This window comes from Gastrolobium bilobum, unplaced genomic scaffold (assembly GCF_033153095.1).
Source record: "Gastrolobium bilobum isolate Gb01-03AN ecotype WA unplaced genomic scaffold, APGP_CSIRO_Gbil_v1 utg3672, whole genome shotgun sequence".
NCBI classification, from domain to species: domain Eukaryota; kingdom Viridiplantae; phylum Streptophyta; class Magnoliopsida; order Fabales; family Fabaceae; genus Gastrolobium; species Gastrolobium bilobum.
Genome location: NW_026897371.1, coordinates 250,597 through 266,654, shown reverse-complemented (window position 1 = coordinate 266,654; position 16,058 = coordinate 250,597). Strand labels below are relative to the sequence as shown.

Below are 16,058 nucleotides of genomic sequence, written 5' to 3'. Positions count from 1 at the left end.
AAAAAAGATTGGAGATATAAATTATGTTTTACATTTTATTTTTTTTAGTCAACGATAAGATAATGAATAGTGATTAAAATTAAAGTAAAAGTGCTACTTATCAAGTAATCATATATATGACGAAAAATCAATAGTTTAGGATTGACCCAAGATGTGAAAGTAAATTAAAAGTTTTTTTTTTTTTTTTTGGAGTTACTCAACCTTAATTATCTCTTTGAGACGAGTTGGCTCTCTCCGGTATCCCCACGAGCTTCGACTCTTTGAGCCGGCTATGGGACTAATCCGGAGTGCGGGGGAACAGTGATGGCTAAAGGTTCAGCCCCTCCCCAAGAATGCATTCAGCGGGAATCGAACACATATATTTTCTTCCTTGCCCTTCCCTACCTTTTTCTATTGTTGTATACTATCAAGCACCGAGTCTTCAAAAATCTCGACGTGTCATCTCCGATACTTTTTGACACTTCGATACGTCCCGACATTTCAATACTTGTTGCAAAGACTTAAAAAGGATTTCAAGGTTACGTTGCGTTGCATTTTGAATTCTAACTATTAGATTCGTTGAATTACGATTACCATTTTATTGAGTTTAATATAAATATTTAGAATATCTTATGTTTCTTTATAAAATTGATGGGTATTATAAGTGTAGCTTTAATTTTTATTAAATTATTGAATATTAAATATAATATACACTACATAAATTAAAATTATTATATAATATCAAAATATATCCTAACTTGTCGAAATTTAATAATTTTTAGAATTAATGTGTCGGGGTGTCGTATCCCGAGTCGATGTTGGTGCAACATATATATATATATATATATATATATATATATATATATATATATATATATATATATATATATATGGGCTTACCGTTTCTCAAGCTGCCGGAGATAACTCTATCTCCGGCTACTAAATGATACCGTACAAAGATAGATCAATGGTGATAAAGGAAGAGAGAAAAAGAAAATCATAACCATTCAAAAGTGAACCAATTAATATAAGAAAATAAATAAACAAAACGACGTAGTTTTGAGGTGGTCGAAGATAAACTTATCTCAAGTTGCCGGAGAAATATATATATATATATATATCTTGTGTAAATCTAGAAAAAATCAATTGGATATTCATAGCCGTTGATATTGCTAAAAGGTTAAAAATAGGTTTTCAATGATATGTAACACAAAATAAGAAACAATAAATAAATATTGATTTACGTGATAAGGAATTTGTTCCCTCTAATTAAAGATCTTTGCAGATAAAGAAAATGGTCTTCAAAGAGTCTATCCCCTATAATAGGTCAAATCATATTCGAACTGTCCTGGTCAGATACTCAATTAATATATGGATATATTCAAAAAAATAAATAAATTTCCTAGCTATTCTCAAGTCTATCTTATCTCAAACTATGAGTTTGAGTAAAACCTTTTTCTTCTAGGATTTTTCATCTATTATTTAATATGACTACAAGAACTTTCCTACACACACAATAATTTGTAGGACTTGCAATTTTTAAAACCAAAAAAAAAAAAACTCTGGCACGCAAAAGGAATCTCTATAACATAAGAAAATTACTTTTCCTACCACATAACTCTTACAAAACCCTTTCTTCTAACTACAATTGTTCCATGATTTATTTTGTTTCACATCAGAACTCACTCAGTTTCAAGAGTAAACAATATATAGACTCATCTATTTGATTATTCGTTTATAAAATGGGCAATGAGGTATGAATTCATGACCATTTAATCACATAGGTAAAATGACTAATTTAATATAAAAATTAAATTATTAGGTAAATATCATATTAATAATTTTATTATATTAATATAAAAGTAGCTTTTATGTGTAGCATTTTATCTTAATCGTTTTTCTTTCCCAAAAAGTTGGTTTCCTTATCTACAATCCAATTGCCCATGCAACCACGGCAAAAACATGTCTGCAACAGAATTATCCCACTGCTTTCTTGTTTTGTCTCATCAATTATCTTCCTATTTCCTTGATTAGATGAACCAAAGAACTGTGGGGAGAACAAGAAAAATAATAATAATGAGCAATATCTAAATTATGTATATTAACTTATGTCTACATTGTATATCACATAGTTCAGAGCATGAGGTTTCATCTTCAGGAAAGATGTGCATAATTTTCAATGGAAAAAATATTTCTCGGGTCACCAAAAATAAAGTTATATCCAGTGAGCTCAAAACGACATCGTTTTGGAATTATACGATTAAAAATTATAATGATAAAAACTAATATAACCCTACAATATATTATAATTACAAAAACACCTTGATTTTCGTCTCAAAAAGACGTCGTTTTGAACTTACCGGAGATAACTTATCTCTATTGACTAAAGAAATCCTTTACTCTTTTGAATCATATATATTTGCTAAACATTTTAAGCCTCATTCCCTAAATACATAAATTCCTTTATCAAACTCCACAAATTGTTCAGATACATTGCATACATGTTCCTAACTGTTGGTGTATTCCATGTTTAAAATTGCATTAAATGGGTGTGTTAGCCACCCATTTTTGTTAGCCAATTAAAAAATTGAAGGGCACGTATTGGGAACAAGTGAATTCTTTTTTTTTTTAATTTTTTTTTAATGCAAAAAGATTACGCATTCATTCAAGGGGTTAACCAAGAGGTAAATAAGACAAACAAGTTTATAGATTAAAGAACAATGAAATTAAACAAATCAAATGCGTGCATTCAATTTAAGCTCTTAGGAAACACAAAAACCTGTTGCAATGCGTGCAGATAAACATGCCAATCAGTGTTCCCCAATCCCTTTATTTTCATTCTCCACTGAGTAATGATCCTTATGGCCTCCATCATTGACTTCAACGCATGCTTGAGTTATCATTCCTAGGAGAAGGATTATCTCTATGTATGCAATTTTATTTTCTTGCTTTTGGTAAAAAATGCATTTTCACCAAGCAAGTAAAATGAAAGTGAAAAGTAAAATACAAAAATCAATTTTAGTCTTTGTTATTAGGGTTTAATATCTATTATGTTATAGGAGATAAAAGACATACATAAAAGTATGTAAAACTCATGTTTTCTTTTTTTCTCTTTTCTTTTCACATGACTCCACATAAATCTCATATATTTTTATATGTACGAAGGAAATAATTTTTATTTCCTCACTATAAGTTATCCTTTCTTACAAGTTCTTTACATACTCAAACACTTAAAGTTGCATAATTCTTTCAATTGTTGAATTTTAATTTTTTTACCACTAAAGCTACTGTTAGTAGTAGTCTTTTGCTTTAGTGTTTGTCCTTCATATTTAAAAAGAGTAAAGTATCTTTTTAAGATGGATTCCTAAACCCCATTATTCTTATTATTTGTTAGTTTGCCAAGAATCAATTTGATAGTTAATGCAGAGTGTAAATTCTAATTTGGCATAGCATTGAGGCTCCATTTCATGAGGCTAAATATTAGGGGTGATACTGTAAGATTTTACCATGATGATGCTTTGTGGAATGGCCACAAAACACAATGATGGTAACTCAGCATATGCTGCTACATACCAAAATTCTTCACAAATACTTTTGGTAATTAGAAATTATCATTTAACAAGTGTCTCACTTGAAAGTAGAGAGTATATGGTTGTAACTGAAGCATTTAGGGGGGGGCATATGGTTACATGGCCTAATTGAAGAATTGGGATATGATCTCAATACATATTCATGTGTTAAAATAGATAAGCATGCAAAATTTCAGTAGAAAACCAATGCAGAGGAAGTTTCTAAACAGGTGGAGATTGAAAGGTCAATTGTGAAAATTTTTACAGTAGATAATTCCAACTCTAAAAATTTAGAAGAAATTGTTCAAGCACCACTTCAACAACATGACTCAATTGCAGCAAATAGACCAATTAAGGTGAGAAATTATAAATAGTTTGAGGCATGCAAAGAGCAATTAACTCAGCAAAGAATCAAGTTCAACAATCTTGGATAAAACACATTGATGTGTGTTACCATTTTATCAGAGATGTTAATAGGAGGAATGCTTTTCTTTGAGAAAATTGATTCAATATAAAATCAAGCAGTGTGATAACTAAAGTGATAACTGGGATAAAACATAATCACTACTGTTTGCATTTGATCAATTTTCTGCAAATTTGAACAATTTGGAGTTTTCACCAAAGTGAAGAATTATATGGAGTGGGTTCAATTCCTTATTCTAAAAACCAGAGTATTCTATGAATCTGAATATTCTATGAAATTGAGCATTCTTTGATCCCGAACATTCCTCAATGCATGGACTTGAATCTGTTTGGAATATGAAGAATTAGAGAAGAGTTAGTAGCTGTATTAAATAGTGACTAGAATAAAGTAACTCTAATTTGAAGCTTCCTATTAGAACTACAAATAAGACTATACTTGAACTATTTAGGTGATGGAATAGGATATGTTTTCCACCATGGGGCATAGTATCTATAATAGTGATCTATGATACATAAGTATAGACCTAAACTCAATAGAGAGTTATCGTTAGTAGTGTCTAAGGCAAAGGTTGAGAGTCAAGGGAATGTGTTGGGCAGTTAAAATTGAGATTTTATCTAAAATTGAAAGGAGGATAAAAAATCATAAATCGTCAAATTTTAATGTAACAAAAATCGTAAAAGCGTTTGAAATTTTGATAAAATCGTTTTGATTGAAAAAAAATCGTAAAATCGCAGTTTTAAATCGAGATTTTAACTACCATGGTTGGGCACAAATCACAATGGTTCTGTGGTGAGAATTTAATAGCGTAACAACTTTGGAAATGATGTGATAAAGCCTAAAAGGTAATAAATCTTTGGTGCTACTGTTATACCAAAGATTCAGTGCATTCCATCAATGGAAACATTATATATCAGCCAAAATTCTCTCTCTCTCTCTCTCTCTGCTCTTACGTGTAATGTTTTCATTGGCGGAATACACTGAATTTAAGTGCAACAGATGCACCTAAGATTTATTCCCTCAAAGGTGTTTCTTCTACGATGAAGAGATGTATAAATAAGTGGAAAAGATTCCCTGATGATGAGGCATAACCATTTTTTCCTTATGGATTTCATTAAATGTGAAGCAAGCACACTCACCTAATGTATAAAATGTGAAATGTGCGGAAATGAAACCATCTAAATGTAACCTTATATATGAGTTTTAATGGCTGGCCTAGTGAATGGGGCTAGTGTGACCAATCTGGAATCCTATTAATGTTGGAGTAATATCTCTTTCCTGCAATTCAATTGTTTCTACTTCACTTTACGTCCTTATTCCTTTATTGGTTTAACTTCAGTCAGCACAACAATAAATACATTAATATTAATTCATCTTTTGTGAATTATGTATTAAAACGTACTTCAACAATGAAAAATATATATAATTTTAAGAATACAATCAAAATATCTGAGAAACTTTAAAAAAGTAAAGATTACAAATTTTCGGAGAATTAACTGCATGGCTTTCATTTCTTTCTTTATTTCCCAATCAAGAAGATAGTGATACACTGATACCTTGTCTTGACATGCTTTATTCTCCATAATATTCTTTTCCTGGAACAAATTGAAGTTGATTGTTTCTATTCTCTGCTGAAACATGGAACACAAACTTTGGTTTCTATTTTACTGCGCCATTTATTTATTTTAAATAAAGAGAATATGTTTCTCATGTTACATGAGACCTATTTATTTATTTTATGCAATACATAAAAAAAATAGATAGAATCCACTAAAGAAAAGAGAGAGAAAAAAATAAGACTCGCCTATTTTTTATATGTGCATAAAATAAAATTATAAAAATATATTTCGCTTTGAATAAACATAACACGAGGGAGTGCCCTATAATCCCACCTAACAAAATGAACCCGAAGCTGTTGGAAGTGGCAACCCTATTAGATATGGTTGGGAAAAGGACAGTTCATGTCCACGTGATGGTTTTTACCCTCTTCACCTCTTCCATTTGTCCTCTCTTCTCTCTACACTCCAATTTTTGGAACTTCCATATGCCCTTATCTTGGAGCATGGAGTCTCCATCTTAATTCATCCAACTTTTTTCCAAAGTGGTTCCACAATCATTTCATGTAGGCTATTTAATTTAATTTGATTTCTTTTCATTTTATTAAATAGACTATTCGACAAGAATAAAATAGTTAATTTATTTAGTGAAATTTAAAACTAAATCAATTTTTACTATATCTTAGTAAAGTCGATTGGAAATATAAAATACAAGGAATGAAATTCATAAAAAAATTAAATATTAAATCGTTTCTTATTTTTTAACATTCCAAATTCACTCTAATATTTGTTTCCCTTTCAGTTTGTCAATTGACAGATATCTTGTTCAATTTGTGAGCATCATTAGTCTAAATGCATTAGTTCCATAATTTAAAACTTCATTTCATTCTTTACATATAATCTATAAAAATGGTTTTATCTTTTGCCATGCTCGTGAAAAAAATAAATAAAAAATACCAAACTGCACAAGAATTTAAATTTAACCATCTTAATCCTTTTGTTCTAGGATAACAATGATGACAATAATATAGTTATAAATGTTGGGGTAGGAAATTGTAACAATCAATTAGTGTTACTACCAATCAATTTCATCGTTAGATCTTATGTTGATCTAACGGTTATATTTATTTTCACCTTTGTATGGTTATGATTCCCTGTATTTAATGTGAAAGCATTAAATATGAGAAATCATGACTATACGAAGATGTAAATAAATATAAAGTATTAAATATGAAAAATCATAACCATACAAAGATGAAAATAAATATAACCGTTGGATCAACATAATCGATCTAACGGTGAAATTGATTGATAGTAACATTGATAGTAACACTAATTGGTTGTTACAATATCATTCCCCATAAATGTTAGAAAAATTATGTCAAAAATAATTATGAGAGGATAATTTGTGTTAGAAAAATTGTTTCAACAACAAATGTAATTCCATGAATTCAAGAAGAAAAATATGAACTCATTATTTGACATTGTGTCCTTAAGATAATTTTGCCCAAAGATTCATGGACAATTATTTCCCATAATAAAATAAATTGTCTCTATTCTTGTGATGATACTTTCACATAGAATAACTCAATCGGACTCAATCTATATCTAATCAATCACACTAAAATTGAATGGTGCAAATACAAAAGAATGTGCAAAAGACTAATAGGTAAAACTTCCAAAAAAAAAAAGAAAAATTTGATTCGTAATTTATTTATAAAAAACATATGGTCACTATTTAAATTACACTAATTCCACAATGAAATAACACATCCATTTAGTGATGAAAAACACACATTTTCTAAATCAAACTTCTTATCTATAAACAAAATTAATTCCAACAATAAATGACACCACGTTCTAGATTTTCCGAATTAATATAACACCTTTGTTAAGCATTTATATTATTTTTCAGCGGTCCTTTCTTTATATTCTTCAATAAATTTAGAGGTATAATATTCATACTACCATTTTTTTTACTACCAATTCACTATCATTCTAATAACCATTGAATCTAACTTTTCAGCAACTTTTTTCTCTCTCTTTAGCACATTTTTTGCTGAAAAAATTGATCTAACGATAATTAGAATTGTAGTTGATTTATAATAGAAAAAAATGATGGTATGAATATCCTACATCAAATTATATACATTTGAACAGAAACAACTATTGAAATATAAATTTAATTATTTAACAGTCCTATTCTGTCAATTTATATGATTAAAGTCATTAAACAACAACATATAAACTTTATATTTATTTGTTTAATTTTCTTTATAAAAAAAAAACAAAAAAACAGTGGATCTAGAGAGAAAGAGGCTCTTTACAAAGCACTCTACAAAACAAGTACTTGGAGACATCCTCACCTCAAACCCAAAATGCTTTTTTTCTAAGCTTTTTTATGACAAATTGAGGACCCATTTCAGAAGGTAGAGCCACCCACCCAAGTTTCCAAAGTCATCAAATACCCCATTCCTTGCCCAAACCCCAAATCCAAACACAGTTCAAAACAAAAAGGAAAACAACAAACAAACTGTGAAAATTAAAAAGCAAAATCCCAAACTCTCTCTCTCTGCCTTGTGCTTTGGGGACTGCAAGTGCAAGCCTTCTTGCAGCTCTCAAAGCTGAAAAAAATATTTGCTGTATTCTGCATATAACCCCACTCACTACCCCAAAACCCAAAAACACATGCTCTCCCATATCCCTATATATCTTTTCATCATCATCATCACTACCACCAACTCTATCATAACCTTCACTTCAACCTTCTATATATTCTTTAACTCTCTTTCATCTTGAACGGCTTCTCCTATAGTTTCCAAGAGTTCAGAAACCATTTTCTTTACCCCTATCTGAGTCATGATCAGTTTAATAGACTTCTACCATGTGATGACAGCAATGGTGCCACTCTATGTGGCTATGATATTAGCCTATGGCTCAGTGAAATGGTGGAAAATCTTCTCCCCTGATCAATGCTCTGGCATCAACCGTTTTGTTGCACTGTTTGCTGTGCCTTTACTTTCTTTCCACTTCATAGCCTCTAACAACCCTTACAAAATGAACCTTCGGTTCTTAGCTGCTGACACACTTCAAAAGATCATAGTTTTGGTTGTTCTTGCTATATGGAGCAACGTGACCAAAAGGGGTTGTTTGGAGTGGACTATAACTTTGTTCTCTCTTTCTACACTTCCAAACACTTTGGTTATGGGTATCCCTTTGCTTAAAGGGATGTATGGTGAGTTCTCAGGGAGCCTAATGGTGCAAATTGTGGTCCTTCAGTGTATCATATGGTACACTTTGATGTTGTTCATGTTTGAGTTCAGGGGAGCTAGAATGTTAATCTCTGAACAGTTCCCTGACACTGCTGGTTCCATTGTCTCAATCCATGTGGATTCTGATGTTATGTCATTGGATGGTAGACAACCATTGGAAACTGAAGCTGAGATCAAAGAAGATGGGAAGCTTCATGTAACTGTGAGGAAATCCAATGCTTCAAGATCAGATATCTTCTCAAGAAGGTCACAGGGTCTTTCCTCAACAACTCCTCGCCCTTCAAACCTTACCAATGCTGAGATATACTCTTTGCAATCTTCTAGGAACCCAACGCCAAGAGGTTCTAGTTTCAACCACACTGATTTCTATTCAATGATGGCTGGTGGACGCAATTCCAACTTTGGTGCCTCTGATGTTTATGGTCTTTCAGCATCAAGAGGACCAACTCCAAGGCCTTCTAACTATGATGAAGATGGTGCTGTGAGTGGTAAGCCAAAGTTCCATTACCATGGTGGCCCTGGTGGAACAGGTCATTACCCTGCACCAAACCCAGAGATGTTCTCTCCCACTACTGGGTCCAAAAGTGTTGCTGCTAATGCTAATGCTAATGTTAATGCTAAGAGGCCTAATGGTCAAGCTCAGCAGAAACAAGAGGATGGGAATAGGGACCTTCATATGTTTGTTTGGAGTTCAAGTGCTTCACCAGTTTCTGATGTGTTTGGTGGCCATGAATATGGAACTCATGATCAGAAAGAAGTCAAATTGAATGTATCTCCAGGAAAAGGTTGGTTTTTTTCCAAGTTGGATTTCTAAATCTTAATCTCTTTGGTTGGTTTTTTTTTTTTTCTTATGTGGCTGTTTTGCTTGTGGATATGGTTTTTGATAATCAGTGGAGGGTCATAGAAACACTCAAGAGGACTACCTAGATAAAGATGAATTCAGCTTTGGAAATAGAGGAATGGATAGGGAAATGAATCAAAATGAAGATGAAAAAGTTGGAGATGGCAAGCCAAAAACTATGCCTCCAGCAAGTGTAATGACAAGGCTTATATTGATTATGGTTTGGAGAAAACTCATCAGAAACCCCAACACCTACTCTAGCCTATTTGGCCTCACTTGGTCTCTTGTTTCATTCAAGTATGTTGTTGTCTTCTTGGAAAATATCTCCATGTCTTGCACTTTTCATATGTACAATTCCTTCTTGTTTTCTTTGGCCTTCCAATTTGATTGATTATGGTTGCTGGTGTTGTTGTTCCTTGCAGGTGGAATATTGAGATGCCTGCCATAATAGCAAAATCTATTTCCATACTGTCAGATGCAGGACTTGGCATGGCCATGTTCAGTCTTGGTTAGTATAAAAAGTTTTTTTTTTTTTTTTTATGACAAATGATATATTAAAAACATGGAAATTAACTTGTTCTGACATTTTCTTTTATTGAAAATGAAAATGATGGAGCAGAAAATCTATTCTGATTCCATGTTAACTTTGATTGTTATTATTATTATTATTAAATGCTTTGTTTGAGAAAACAAGTAAGCAAGCAGAAGCAAGAAAGAGTGTGTGATAACTAAGGAAAAAGCAAATAGTATAATATTATGATAATGGTGGTGGTTTCATTTATCAATCTTTTCATTCTTTTTATGATAACTTTTTGCCAAAGTTGTGAGAGGAAGGTGGGGTTGGTGGTGGTGGTGATGATGATGAAAGGTCATTCAGAAAGGGGTGATTGAGTGACACAGTGTGTGTGTGTGTGTTTTGATGGTTGTGGTGATACTGATGTAGGCATGCTTGCTTGCAATCTTGGCTTTTGATGTGAATGACAGGTCTGTTCATGGCTTTGCAACCGAGGATCATAGCATGTGGAAATTCCGTAGCATCTTTTGCTATGGCTGTGAGATTCCTTACAGGTCCAGCTGTCATGGCAGCTGCTTCCATTGCTGTTGGGCTCAAAGGTGTTCTCTTACATGTTGCCATTGTTCAGGTTTTTTCTTTCTCTCTCTTTTCTGCTCCCTTCTAACACAACCAATACAATATTGATTGCATAAGCTCCAAAAATACCTGTACATATATAATAATATATATATTGTCTGCTAAGATAAGCTATTTTATTGTCATCTAAATAAAAAAGTTATTCCATTGTTCTATTTAAATTCTAATTGGTTGAGATTTACTGTACAACAATATGCATTGAAATTCTATGGAGATAATATTAATTGGCTAGGAAAGAACATATTCAAAATTATGTTTGAAGAAAAAATATATTTAAAAATAGAATATTTTAATGTTAACATTATTAGAGAAATACAAAATCATTATTGTGGTCAAGTAAGTACGAGTTCGATTTTCATCACCCCACTTTATTAATAAATAAATAAATAATTAAAATATTTTGGAATTCTTTAATAGAGACAAGTGAACATAACCCAATGTGTGCAGCTCAGTTGGTAATTTGGCGCTGAGTTAGTGGGGTTGGATATGTGTTCGATTCCCGCTGAATGCATTATTGGGAGGGGGCTGAACCTTTAGCCATCACTGTTCCCCCGCACTCCGGATTAGTCCCATAGCCGGCTCAAAGAGTCGAAGCTCGTGGGGATACCGGAGGGAGCCAACTCGTCTCAAAGAGATAATTAGGGTTGGGTAACTCAAAAAAAAAAGTGAACATGTGTATTGTACATCCTTAAGTCTAATGGACTTTTTTTTTATCTGAAATCGTGTTAAAGAAATATAAAATTTCTAACGTGAACTTTGTCTAACAATTTAAGCTTTTGGGTGAAATAGTAACATTGACATGTTTGTTTGTTTTTCTTGTTTGGAATCTGATTGCCAAAAAAAACACAGGCAGCTCTACCCCAAGGAATTGTGCCATTTGTCTTTGCCAAGGAATATAATGTACATCCTGATATTCTAAGCACAGCGTGAGTATATAATTCTTCTTGCTGCTCAATGAGAATTTTCTTTTTCTTTTCCCACCCTTCCTTTTCCTTCATTCAATTTCTTCTCTTTTAATGCTAACCAATGAAGTTTCTTTAACTGGATGCAGTGTTATTTTTGGGATGTTGATTGCATTGCCTATAACACTCGTGTACTACATCTTAATGGGGTTGTGAATGAATGAAATGATGGATGATGATACAAGATTCACATGTGACATACATACAAGCTCGGTTGAGGCTTGTAGAGCATCAGAAAAAAAGTTCAAAGGAATAGAAAAAGTGTCAAGAGAATTGAATAGGAGGAAACCCCAGGATGAACTTTTTATTTTTATTTTTGTATTTGTTTTCTTTTTTCTTTTTGAATGAATTGTCCTTTCTTAGTAAAAATGTAAAATCATGATTGTAGTTAATTTTAAAAAATGATTATCTCGTTAAATTTTACCTCGGATTCCATTTCACTCATCAAATGAAGGAAAAGCATGCAATGGAAACTTGGTTGAAGATGTTAATACTGTTATCATCATTTTTGGATCGCACTATCAATATTAAATTGGCAAACTTAATTAAGGGACTTCATTAGTTAATTTTTCAAGCCTCAACTAAAAAAAAATGCTTATAGCAAACCTGCTCAATTGGTTAAGGATTTGGTCCATACTCTATAAGGGCATTAATTCAAACTCCGCTGACTGATGTGAGGATTTTGTTGATGGATAATATGTAATCTCTTCTGAAAATTCTCAAAGAGGTTGGAGGGTCCTTTCTGACCTTAGTGAGATATCGGTATCTAACTCCACTTAAATTTTTTATTTCAAAAAATAAAATAATAAATGCTTATATATATATTTGATATGTTGATCCTAATTATTTTTTTGAAGTGAATCGAACCTAAATATTCTTGTAAATTTAAACTCTTTAAGTGAGTATAAGCTTAATTCCCAAGTAGAACTTGATCAATTAAATGTGAAATACAACGACAATGATGCTTAAGCTACATATTTATGCTTTTGCAAAATACATTAACATAGTGCAAGAAGGGGGGGCCCGTTACAAGATAGGGGTTTGATTTGAAATGGACAGCATTGGAATATTGGGGGACAACATTCATAATCCATAGTTTCTTCTCCTTATCTTTCACTCTTTTCTTCTTGCTCCTTTCTTCATCTATATTCTTTTAGTTATACACACATTGCCTTTTTGTCACACCTTTCCTTTTCACTCATTGTTTCTATTTTCTGCCTTTGCATGACATCTTTTTGAACCCTTTGTAAACTAGAATAGAAGCCTAGGAGGGGGTGTTCTCAAGCAACCCTCTTCCCCAATTCTACTTGCTCTAGATTCTAGTTGGTATATTAATTGTACAAGGTAATGTTTAACAGGGTGGTGATGCTCCTATAAAATGGGAACTGGGGCAGATTTGTTATCACTTAATCATGTGAGTTTTGTTAGAGTCACTGAGTCAGGACAGTTATAGTAAAATGAGATTTAACAGGAAAACTAAAGATTGAACACCCTTAATGAGAGGTCTCAAACTTGAATCTAGATGTGATATTACTAAGACCAGATTAATTGAGTAATCGATATGAATCTTGGGATATATATAAAAGAAAATATATATAAAAAAAATATGGTTTGGAAAACTTAAATTAATTAAATTCTTAGGTGGAAGTTTAATTGAGGGTTTTAATTAATTGAGGAATCTAACCACAAGAGTGCAGAGATTTGTTTGCTAAGTAAATAATGATATTTTTTTAATTCTTGTTGTTAAGATTTGATTTTGATACAATAAGTATAAAGGCTTTTTTCTTACGTTATCATTTTGTATTGTCATATCATTAAAATGGCTTGACTTCCATAATCACAATTCAATAAATTTAACTTTCCTCTTAATCATGAATAACCGCACACTTTGTCTAATAATATCTGTAACACATTTTTTCAGTAGGAAAAAAAATTTAAATCAAGGTAGGATACGATTCTTGCTAGGTGAGGGAAGATCACCAATTTCAATGAAATTTTACGGTAGGATTACATATTGGGAAAAAAATATCATTTAAAAGGACACAAATTGTGTTCTTTTGGGTGATTTACACAAAGTATGACTAGTCATATTTTCTGTAAATCTAAAAAGTTGCTTTTTTTCTCTCCCCCCAGTCAGATCGCTGAAGTGTAAAGTGAAAAAAAAAAGCAATTTTTCTTATTTATACAAAGTATGACCGATCATAATTTGTGTAAGTCACTAAAAAGAAATAATTTGTATCTTTTTAAATGACACACAATAAACCCTTGCATATTACCTATAAACGAGGAAAATCTATAAATCAAGCCCAAATCACAGTTAACGTGACAAAGATGGGATTACATTTTTTTTTTTCAAAAGACTTTAACACAATTTTTATTATTGAATAATTTAACATTTCTTTTAGTAATTGTCTTTTTTTTATTTTTTTATTGAGCAAGTGTAAGATGCAGCTCCATAATAAAGAGTATGTTTAAAAAAGTGTTGTAGAGATCGTAATGCTAAAACTTTAAATCAAATTTAAATATGGAAATGTATTATTTAAACAAGTTTGTAATTTAAGTGTTTTACATAGTACTCTCTATTTTAAAATAATTGTCTCTTTAAATCAAATTATTTGACACTTTAGAAAATTAAAAAAAAAAGTTGTGAGAACATTAACTAAGACAAAGAATGATATAATCGAATGAACTTATATTTCTTTAAAATTGAGAATATTTAATGAATTTTTAAATCTTTGTTAAAATCTCAAACAATAATTATTTTCAAATTGATGGAGTGTAAGAAAATTCCATATTTTAAAATAGGAAAAAATGTTTCTACAGTCACTGCAGTTAAGTTATCTGCATTTATTTTCAAAACGACGTCGTTTTGGTATTAAAATCTTAAAAAATTATAAATATAAAGACTATTATAACCCTGAAATAAATTAAAATTACAAAAAACACAATAATTTTTGACCCAAAACGATGTCGTATTGAGCTTACTGCAGATAACTTATCCTAACTGCAGAAAAAACAAACCCTTGATTAAATTATCCTTTCACTATTATCTAATCTACTTAAGGGAGATATTAAAAATTAATGATAAAATTAAAAATAATTAATGCATTCTTAATTGTCTAAATTAATAAATAAATTGAATTAAATTAAAATGATATAATGATAATTATTTTGAAATAAAAGGAATAACATATAATACTAATAAATTTAAAAAAAAATAAGAGTGAAAAGTTAAGTGGAGGAACTTTAAGTTCTTTTGAAAAAAGTGAACATTATACATTAATTCTGACGCGCCTACACAACAATAATTAAGTTAGTGACTTAGTGCTAATAAAATAATTTTCTTATTAAAAAAATCAACGCGAATAAAATAGTAAAACATTAAAGGCCGTTTGGAACATGGCTTATCTTAGGATTCTCGGGAAAATAATTTTTTGTAAATGTTAAATTTTCAGATATTATCGTAAACTGAATGTAAAAATTATATTTTTAAAAATCGAGATTCTCGGACAAAAAATTTTTTCTCCTGTACCAAATACCCCTACAGTAAAACTTTAAAGTCTAATTTGAAATAAATTGAAGCTTTTGCAGTAAGAAATATTTTAAAATGGGGAAAATAACATTTAATGCTCATAAATGAAACTGTAAGGTAAAATTTCAAGCGAGAGACCTTTTCTTTTGAAAAATTCGGCAATATATATCAATTCTGACGCGTCGTACCGAGCAATAAAGTAAGGCAACGTTAACCGCAAGGTAGCTTAGCTAATAATTGGGAACACCGATTAAAATGTCAATTCTCACCAATTTTTTTATCTAAATATTACGTGAACATTGTTATTTTTCAATCTGCCATGGGGGCAAGTTCGCTACAGCGGGTAGCGAACTCGATTTGCTGACGTGTCACATTTCTAGTGATTAACAAATACCAAGTAAAAATAAATAAATAAAATATGAAGTTCATTAGCTTGGATAGCGAACTTGGTTAAAACCAAGTTCATTACCCCGTATAGTAAATTTGATGTCTACTAAAAATGTGACACGCCAGCAAATCGAGTTTGTTATCCGCTGTAGCGAACTTGCCCCCGTGGCAGATTGAAAAATAACATTATTCACATGATATTTAAGTAAAAAAGTTGGTAAACAGTGACATTTTAGTCCGTATTCCTAATAATTGAGTGTATAAGCATTTGCTTTGGTGCGCGGGTTCAAATTTTGGTTACATTAAATTTTAGAAATTTTTTGAGAGTCAGAAAGAAACGATCTTCTTCTAAAAGAGGTTCATCTTTTCTTTGGTAACGGTAGTCCACT

At 31.2% G+C, this 16,058-nt stretch overlaps 1 protein-coding gene across 1 annotated transcript; it reads left to right on the top strand.

Moving 5' to 3' along the window:
* Nucleotides 1-8,216: 8,216 nt before the first annotated feature.
* Nucleotides 8,217-12,099, top strand: LOC133306359 (probable auxin efflux carrier component 1c). Its single transcript, XM_061506669.1, has 6 exons — nucleotides 8,217-9,582; nucleotides 9,689-9,935; nucleotides 10,061-10,146; nucleotides 10,623-10,780; nucleotides 11,638-11,714; nucleotides 11,840-12,099. Exons 1-6 carry the CDS (start codon nucleotides 8,385-8,387, stop codon nucleotides 11,904-11,906), a joined length of 1,833 nt encoding a protein of 610 aa, XP_061362653.1. The 5' UTR covers nucleotides 8,217-8,384; the 3' UTR covers nucleotides 11,907-12,099.
* The last annotated feature ends 3,959 nt before the right edge of the window (nucleotides 12,100-16,058 follow it).